The sequence below is a fragment of the Glycine max genome, chromosome 14, assembly GCF_000004515.6.
Source record: "Glycine max cultivar Williams 82 chromosome 14, Glycine_max_v4.0, whole genome shotgun sequence".
In the NCBI taxonomy this organism is placed as follows: Eukaryota; Viridiplantae; Streptophyta; class Magnoliopsida; order Fabales; family Fabaceae; genus Glycine; species Glycine max.
Genome location: NC_038250.2, coordinates 1,961,655 through 1,971,485, shown reverse-complemented (window position 1 = coordinate 1,971,485; position 9,831 = coordinate 1,961,655). Strand labels below are relative to the sequence as shown.

General features: G+C 29.1%; 1 protein-coding gene across 4 annotated transcripts; it reads right to left on the bottom strand.

The window, feature by feature from the left end:
* Positions 1 to 554: 554 nt before the first annotated feature.
* Positions 555 to 8,334, bottom strand: AGL1 (agamous-like MADS-box protein AGL1). 4 transcript variants are annotated; one of them, XM_041008776.1, is made up of 9 exons: positions 8,084 to 8,334; positions 7,581 to 7,816; positions 4,099 to 4,180; positions 2,685 to 2,746; positions 2,500 to 2,599; positions 2,246 to 2,287; positions 1,896 to 1,937; positions 1,628 to 1,794; positions 555 to 775 (listed from the first exon to the last, which is right to left on the bottom strand). In XM_041008776.1, the coding sequence occupies exons 2-9, from the start codon at positions 7,808 to 7,810 to the stop codon at positions 730 to 732; spliced, it is 771 nt and encodes a 256-aa protein (XP_040864710.1). In that variant the 5' UTR covers positions 7,811 to 7,816; positions 8,084 to 8,334; the 3' UTR covers positions 555 to 729. The 4 variants fall into 4 exon arrangements, with proteins under 4 accessions (XP_040864710.1, XP_040864711.1, NP_001304521.1 ...); XM_041008777.1 differs by having other exon boundaries at positions 555 to 804; positions 8,084 to 8,330; NM_001317592.1 differs by lacking the exon at positions 8,084 to 8,334 and having other exon boundaries at positions 730 to 775; positions 7,581 to 7,810.
* Between the last annotated feature and the right edge of the window lie 1,497 nt (positions 8,335 to 9,831).

Sequence of the window (9,831 nt, the reverse complement as noted above, 5' to 3'; positions counted from 1 at the left end):
ATAAATTTTCTGGTAATTATAAGAGAAAAAATAATAAGTAAAAATGAAATAAGCATTACACACAAATTAAAATTAACTTATATATAATGTTTTGACAAAGGTTACATATAAGTTTAAATTAATTTTTTAAAGAAGATAAAAAAAAAAAGAACTTACTAATTTTCACCTATGGGTGAAGTTCATTTAAGTTTACTTATTTTCATTTCTATAAGTGTTTATAAGGAAATTTATCCGAGCAATTTATTATGGATTGCGGGCCTAATAATAGAATGTGGTTGGGCTCTTTAATGTTTAAGTTTAGGTATCATGTTGTCCTAAAAGTCTAAACTTAATAAACTCAAACATTTCTAACTTATTCACTTTGATTTTTTATTTTTATTTTACCCATCGTAAGACTTGCAACACAATCAAATACAATAGTTGTGTTATTCCTCAAATGCTTGAGAATCAAAAGTAACCCACTGATTTTAATCCCCTCCTCTTTGTTGTCCAACTTTGATGAATAATGCGGACGCCCAGTTAACTTTTACTCCTCGATAGATATAGTGTTCATATTGAAATAAGCATTTATAACATAAAAATACAATATGCCAGGACTGAATAGAAACTATATATATTGAAAGATACATAAACAATATCAAATGATGTATTGGTACAAATGCTGATTAGTTTTTCTCTTGTTCTCCGTTGTAAGAACTTTAGCAGAGGAGTTTCTAAGGGCACTCTCCTTCACGAAACATAGGACGATGTAAGGGATCCCACACCACTTGAAAGGCTGCGGCATAATTTCAAATCGTTTATCAGCTGCATCCAAAGGCGAGAATTTAAGGAAGCGAGAAACATATCAAAATGGTTAGTTAATGTTGCCATGGGGAATCATCTATCAAAATCATGAACTTATGGATTTATATATATATAAAAAACACAGCATATTACCATATTGGTGTCCACTCATCTTTTTCTATCAAAAAATTTCATATATAAGAAAACACTAAATCCAAAAGCGAGAAACAGTATTAAGAAAGAAAATTAAAAAAACCCACCTGCCCAGAAAAGAAAACATGGTCATAAACAAAAAAGGAAAAGGGATTTAAAAAAAAAAAGACTTGACTAGGAGCTATTATCTTTGAATCTCGATCAAATGTGAAATTTATCCTGGTTGACTATTGAAAACAAGTTATAGCTTGGCTATGCCATTTGGATTGGGGAGATGCTGAATAACAAATCCTACATTGATGACTTAAAAACAAGTCAAATGATATATATGTAAGTTGAACTGTTTCTTATGTTCCAATGCACGTTGAACCACAACTTTACTGAGAGAAAGCTTTGGCGTTGAAACTGCTAAAGGGCAATACAAACACAGCCTGAGTCATTTAAGTTGAACGTCCGCTAACCACGTTCCCACACTAAAACCCATGTTGTTATTAGCCATTTAAAAACCTTATATAATGCATATATGGTTGCATGCATATAAAGGAATGGTACAATGTTGAAAGTAATTAAGTTGTTTGTTTCATTGGTCATTGCCCCTCTACCTTGTTTTAGTTTTCATCAATTAATAATTATTAAAAGGGCATTCAATAACAACAACTTGTAATTAACAATGGATGATGAGTGTACTTACACAAGTTGAAGAGCAGTCTGGTCTTGATTTGAATATTGATTATTGGAATCTATGAGATTAACAGGGAAGAAATTGCGGTCATATGATTGTGGAGGTATGGTTGACTCGCACACATTTCCCGGTATCATATCCTGTTGCCGTTGTTGTGCTTTCTCGTGTTCAGCTATCTACATGCATGCATGCATCATCAACCAACTATATATTATTAATTATCATTCATCTCAACATACACTTTATATATAAGTCTTGGAGAGAATTAAGAGATCACCTTAGCTCTCAGAAAATTATTATGGTTTTGCAGCTCTATTTCCTGCATTTTTCCAGCAAGTGTAATGTTCATGTTAGAAGAAATATAAATATCAGGCATAAATTTGCAAGATTTTATAATTCCCTTCGTACGAAGCAGTCATGCCATTTTTACTTTATTTTTCACGATTATTGGAATTTCTTCTGGGTTTATCCCGTTTCAGTTTCATATTCTTGGTCCTATTAATTGAAAATATGTATTTGGTTTCAATATCGTAAAACTTTGATATATATATATATATGTGTGTGTGTGTGTGTGTGAAGCAAATAAGTTAAGCAGAAGCTAATAGCATCGAAGGAAATGATGAGTACCCGCTTTTGCATGAACTCGATATCGGCAAACAAAGTTTCATGCTGAAAGAATTGGAGTGCGTAGTTAGTCCAAAGGAATAGAGATATTCTAACTTGGAATTTTCAAAATAATAGGCAAACCATTTTATTCAAAATACTAACTGAAATTATCTTAATTAGTTGCTAGTTTTTTACTAACTTATTGCATATCTACATAAATTCACAATGCCTATATATTTAGAAGCTTAAGATGCTTCATGCTGATAGTATAATACCTTTCTGGATCTAACTCTGCTTAAACCTTTCTCCAGTCTACTCTCCAGGTTCTTTAATTCCTTCAGACTCAGAGAGCTAAGAGCTTCACCAAGGATGTGCCTGGAATGCAAAAAATCACATTGAGTTTTTTCATTTCACTGGAGAAGTCTGCTGAATAATATTTTTAAGAGAATGGAACATTGACCTGTTTAGATTCTGAATGTCTCTGATTTGTCGTTTTAATTTGGACGCTTCCTGCTGATAAAACTGGTATTGATAAATAGTGTCGAGCAGTTAGAGAAACCTTGTGGAGGAGCATTATGTTATAGCAATTAATTTAGTGATAGGAGAATTAAAATGTAACTAGAACACAGAATAAGGTGTAAAACAAATAATTGATTTTTCAATGTGATGATTTGAATTGTGTGTTGAGAAACATGCATGATATAGTCTATAGAGCCCAAGTGAAGAGAGAACATGAACACGAGAGATATTAACAAAATAATGTGTATTATTGATATATGATGAGAGAAAAACGTAATATATATATATATAACTCAAGGAGAAACTAAGTAGTTTAACTGTTATCTTATTGAGCTAATAGATAACTGATCTCTAACTATTTCAACCTGTATATAATCTATGATGTCGTAAAAAATAGGTTAAATTTCCGCAAATCATCCTAAACTCGTCAAAATAGGTTGAGTTTCATTATGCGATTAAATGTGAAATTTACATAACTTACTAATTCAATGGGTCAACAGGTGGATTCTTTTATGAATTATTTTGTGGAAATTTTATTGAACATATTTTTTTTAATGATATTAGTATAATATTAATTTTTTAAGAACTATGAGTATAAAGTGAATATTTTTTTTTTCATAACATAATTTATTTTATATCTAAGTGGATTATTTGATTAAGAAACATAACTATTATCACTTAAACTATTATTTGTTTTGTTATTATGTTACATTACTTTATATTTTTTTCATCATGATAAATTTTAAACAACACTTATACTAAGATTATTTAGTAATAAGATAGTATTATTACGATAATAAAAATATATTTAGATTTTTTAAAGTATTTATTTATTGGATAAATCAACTTATGAATTAAATATTATATATATATATATATATATATATATATATATATATATATATTAAATTTATGATTAATTCAGTCCAACCCATAATAGACTACTTGTTATTTTCAACCCATTCTTAAAATTTGTCCAATCCATTTTTAATTTTATGAGTTGAGAGCAGATTAAATTGGATTGAATTGGTTTGATCCATTTTAACATTATCTCGTGTGTGACTCATTGCACCCTTCAATACCAAACTGTCAAATATTGGTGAAGATGCCCCTTGAACATTTGAACTCGTAAATGTCACATTCAAAAATAAGCATTAGTCTATTAGAGTATCCTAATGATAAAGGATTTTAGTGGCTTTGAGAAGATTGTAGCTTGAAATAATTAACCTTCACGCTGTTATTCTATTAAGAAAAATATGCCGTAATTTTAAAACAACATTTATTCTGGACCAAATTAACCAAACAAGAGCATTTTCTATCATTTCTTTGATTTTTTTTTAGCTTACTAAATATACCTGTGTATTAGCTTCAGAGACAGATTCTGGATTTGTGGAGGCAGCACATGCTTTCTTGTACCTATCGATCGTTCCTCTAACACTGCAAAACAATACAACAAATAGAAACATACAAATGTGATAAAGTACATGCTAATTTTACCAAAACACGTACACGGTGACGACTTAATCTGTAGTTTACAAATTAATTATGAATTCATCTTCTTTGACATTATATTCTTAGGTAAAAAAGCTTTGAGATTGTAATAAAAGTGGGTGTATCTTTATAATTTGACTTAAATATATTTTTAATTTCTATAAAATTAGTAATTTTGATTTTTTTTTCCTTATAATTTTACTTGTAATTTTCATCCCGCAAAAAGTTAAAATTTTATTTTTGATCTCTATTATTATTGTGTGACATTCGTTAATAGCTTATATGTTCAGCGACAGGCTGGCTTAAGGCCCAAACAACGGCTTTAGGTTCAAAAAAAAAAGATCCCAAATTTTTTTTAGTACTAATATACCTTAAAAAAAATTATTGTAAAATTATATTTAAAAATAAATTTTAATTAAAATATTATAAGTAACTGTTAATCTTTTTATTGGTACTATAAGTAACAATTAATAAGTAATAACTTTTCATCAATATCATAACTTTGTTTAGAAAAAAGAGATTTAATAGTTAATTGTTAAAGAAACTAAAAAACTTTTTTTATTTCTATTCTCTTTAAAATAATAATAATTTTAATAAATTATTTTATGAGTAAATAAAAGATCTCATTTTTAAATTTATTTTAGATCTCTCAAGTCCTTAAATCGTCCCCTATTCACGGAATGTCAAGCGATCTTCTTAGGTAACAACAACTAGTGTCTATATATGGTACAATGTTGACATGTAATATCTTAAAAATTATTTCTAGAGATTAAAATAAGAAAAATATTTTATAGGGATGAAAATCAAAATTTATTCATATTATAAGGAAAACATCAATAATTTTAAATTTTAAAGGGATGGAAAGTAAAGAAAAAAATTTATAAGAACCAAATAACATGTTAATTTTATGAAGACTAAAAACATATTTAAATCTTATAATTTTTAATTTCAATAACCATTGGAGTCTATGAAATTGAGAAATTACATTACATCTATTACATATAAGAGAAATATTAGAAACAAATTATCTAACACATTCTTTGTTATTGATTGAAAATTATTATAAATTATAATTTTTTTTTTAATCTTATCTAGTGAGTCTTACTCATAATTATAACTAATATTAAAAAAATGTTATTAGTATTTTTCTTTCATATAAATAGCTCACTGATCTCTTTGCTTTAATTTCTTTGTTTACCTTACAGTGTTAGGCCCTCTCTAAATTTTTCTAATAAGAACACAAATTAACAAGCTAGTTGATTGAGTATGGTTAAACACATGAAGTTTCATTCTTTTGATCTTAAAGAATGGTAAATCCCATCTGTCTGAGCTTCTCTAAAGTTCAAATACAAAGTGGTTATTTACTGAGTATGCAGGAAGAGGTCGATGTTGCATCAGTGGGCCGGTGTAAGTTTAAATTTCTCTTTAATTGAAGTGTCCAAAACACATATATAATGGAGAGAATAGGTAAAGAATTGACGTCAGGAATCAGAAGCTTTATTCCACAATGATGAAAGCAATAAAAACATATGGGAAAGAGAACTAATTTGCCTTTAGCCATTCTTAGAATCTGCTATCATCATGTTACTTTTAGCTACTTAGGGTAAAGACATCAGAAGCGAGAATAATAATATCTAAATACTATGATGTATTTTCTTAAGAAATATAGGAGATGAGGATGAGAAAATGAGTTTGTAGTTTCTCATAAAAATTGTGTCTCTACACTTCTAAAAATATTTATTTCTCCTAAAAGTTGTTTCTCTACACTTCATAATTTTATAGTTTTATGCACAAAATCAAATTCTTACACGTTTGCTTTTACACGTTTTGCCTTTTCATCTTACATTCATTTGTTTTTTGTTTTTTGTTTTACGTACCCAAAAGAAATTCAAGTTATTTAAAGTAAAATCACCAGATAATACCCATATGGGCTGGGAAACGCCCTAACCATATTAGACTTTCCTCCATTATGTAAAGGACAAAATTTACGAAAATGGGAAACAAATTGGGACATCCATAACCCTCGATATACTTATTAGTTTAAATTTATTTACTTTATGCTCAAAAACAGTTTATAACGAATACTTTAGTAAGAATTTTAAAAAATATTGAAGCATTATAGACTAAAAATGCCCTTAATTGATTATAAACAACTAATCCTGTGAAAATTCTGTTGCAACTTTAAAGAAAACTGTACCCATTTTGAATCAAGATCCCTAATATCCGATTTGATTGCTTCTTCGTGATACTTTAGATAAAAATATTCTTAAAAAGAGAAACTATATTAGTACAAATTACATTTTTGTTATCTAATAAAAAATTATACAATAAAAAGATATATATATATATATATATATATATATATATATATATATAATAAAAAATATACAAGTTTACTATGTGAATAAAAGTCCGAAAGGGTTATTTAATTAGTTTGCAGTTTCTGCGCATTTCCCCGTGATCTATCTCTCATTAGAATTGAAGTGGTCTTCCTCCAACTTTATGTACATATGGAAAAACGAATTGAAGTGATTGAGGTGTGACTAAATACTAAATAGTGAAAAGTCTGAAACCCTAACTCCCAATTGGATGAGATGTTTGTGTTGTGTCACTATATATTGACAAATAAGTGGTATTAAGGAGGAGTCAAGATGGAAGCAGCGGCTCATTGAGTGCATGACAGCTTTGTGCAGCAGGCCAGACCCTTTTAAGATTTGATGGATGACAAGTGGAGAGAGAAACTCAAGAGAGAGGGATTGGTAAAGCTTAACAATAACAGATACACCAGGAAGCTAAGATTTCTCACCTGCAAATCTTTGTAACCCTAACTAAAGCTTTCTCTTCATCTGCTACATACTTCATATTGTTTCACCTTAACGTCTATAATTTCTATCGCTTACACAGATCTGCACCCTTCTAAACAAATCACTGGGAAGACGCGTGATAGAGAAACAATTAAGTACAAGAGTTAGAAAGAATGATATATACACGGGGAACCTAGAGTATTCATCGGTCAGAAGTTAAAAAAAAACTAATTTTTCAAAGTATTAATGCTTGTTTAAATAATTAACCTCTTTTAATAGACATTTTTTCATACATATAAATTAAAAAATTAAACTCTTAATCTCATATGATTATCTGCTAACTATGCCTTTCAGTTATATATGATACCACATAACAAACAAAAATAATCATAATAAGAAAAAAGGTCTTAATAACCCCATATATAAAACCCTTGTTGTTTCTAGATATGGTTTGTGTTATTTAAATGGTTCATAAGATATGAAATGAGATCGAAGGATAGAAAAAGTACGGTGTTGAATTAGTAGTAAAAGAATATTTGAACCTGTTGTTGGCATACTCATAGAGGCGTCCACGGCTTGAGAAGACAACAAGAGCAACCTCAGCATCACACAGAACAGACAATTCATAAGCCTTCTTGAGCAACCCGTTACGGCGTTTGCAGAAGGTAACTTGCCTATTCGTTGTGTTCTCGATCCGCTTGATTTCTATTTTCCCCCTTCCCGTTTTCTTCTGTGAACACCCTTCTGGTATTGCTTCGTTGGGAAATTCCATCTATGGCTGCAACCAGAGCTATCTAGTTAAAAAATTTAATTAGCAAAAAAAAAAAAAAAGAAGTAAAACACCAAAGATGGTATTTTTGGAGTGTCACTTCATTAAGGGGGATGCATGAAATTAATTAGGAGAACCAAAGAAGAAGCTTTGGAAAAAAAATGGTCATTAAACTATAAGCTATTAAGCTTGTCCTTGATATGAAGATAATAATCAATCAAAGGCAGAATGGAAAGAAACAAGGGGTGTGTGTCTAGCTATCTAATTAGGTTGTACCTATGCAATGAGAACTATTTGTAGTTCTTTGGTGTTATGCAACAAGTGAGGAGAAAATGTTGCAAAATATAGAAGTGAGATGGCGTATGAGACAGGTATTTATGGACAGAAAATAGACCCTCCAACTCTCAGTACTGAAAATAATAATTTGGTAGTAACTCCTTGTGTAATATTTGGAGAATAAAAGAAAAAGGGTATAGTGAGAAGGGGTTTGGGATTTCACCTGTCAACTTTCATGCTCAATGAATTAACCGTTCATTTTTCTTCATGTATGGGAAAAAGGTGAGGGAGGGACAATGAAAGTGTCTTTTTGAAAGTGACTTTGTTAATGTGTGGGGTTTCATTCAATTCCAATGAGAGGGACGTGAACGTAAGTTTGCACGCAAAAACTTGGAAAGCTTGAATTTTTGAAGCATAGCTGCAGGGTTGCTTCTTGGATTTTGAGTTTTGGCATTTTATCCGGCTAGAATCTAATCTAGATTTGTTTGCCTCCACTTCAGCCCCGTTTCTCTTTCTCTCATGCTTGAAACCTGAGTTTTCAATTGCTCACTCAACCCAACTCTTGCATTTTTTGAATTTAAGACAAATTAAGTTTCGATTCATGTTAAATAATGATTTAGAATCACCTTGAAATATCAGGTCACACAATTTTAAATAATATTCATATGTTTGTTTTATGTTGAAAAATCAATTTTGCATCTCGAATTGATTGAATTGAGAAAACTTTAAGTGTGTGGTGTCATATTAGATTCTCTATAATGTTGAAATATCAGTTTTTGTTAAATAAATTTTTAAATGTTTTCACGTTAAAGAATTTTGAGTTTTAGAATTGATAAAAAAGAACATTCAAATATGAAACATATAACTTCAAAATCAATTTTAGTGATACTTATCAATACACACTAAGTAATTTTTGCTTTTGTATTGAATGAAAAAACCTTATAGAGTTTTACTACAACACCCATTTAGAATAAAAAACATTCAAATATAAATTATATCATTTTAAAATTAATTTTACTAAATCTCATCTAAACACGCATACAATATTTGAGTAAAAATATAAAATTGATTTTGAATTAAATTAATTTTATTGAAAATTGTTTTTAAGATTGTTTGAATGTTTAATAATAAGTTAATAGTAAATTTTTATATAATTTTTCATTAGAAGCAAAAGTTATCTAAAATTACTTCAATTTAAAATTAATTTTAGACTTAAAAATAATTTCCCAAATATGAAGCCAAATATATGTGAATATTGCGCAGTATATTTACATCTTAAGTATGTGAGCTAGGTTTATTAATATTATATTTCATAGGTCTTTTGGTTGATTTTATACATATTTCTTTCCATTTAGATAGCAACATAATTCTGTGTATTTTCGTTAATACAATGTTTCTTAATTTACGATATTATATGAATTAAGTCATGATAAAAAAAAAGAAAAATACTTAGTGTAATATCATTAAATTCCGTTTCCATGGAGTGTTAGTATGATTCATTATTTTTTTTATTACAGAATTTGACCAGGTTTATGTTGACGTCTCTGCATAGGCTTCCCCTGAGACGTCCTAATCATAATCTTAATTCTTCAATGTCTACCTTGTATTTTCAGTTGCAAATTTTCTTCCTTCTCGTGACTTTCCAGTACCTTGTTGATTTGAATGACTTAGTTAATATTTAAATTATCTTCATTAAACATTCTTTTGAATTAGGTGTTACAATGTGTTAGGACACAACGGTGTGACCT

Excerpts from the sequence above, each read along its gene's own strand:
- AGL1 (XM_041008776.1), bottom strand. The coding sequence starts at position 7,810 with ATGGAATTTCCCAACGAAGCAATACCAGAAGGGTGTTCACAGAAGAAA. Across the intron at positions 1,795-1,895 it reads ATAATTTTCTGAGAGCTAAG|ATAGCTGAACACGAGAAAGC; the intron begins GTGATCTCTTAA and ends GCATGCATGTAG. Across the intron at positions 776-1,627 it reads CAGACTGCTCTTCAACTTGT|CCTTTCAAGTGGTGTGGGAT; the intron begins GTAAGTACACTC and ends ATTATGCCGCAG.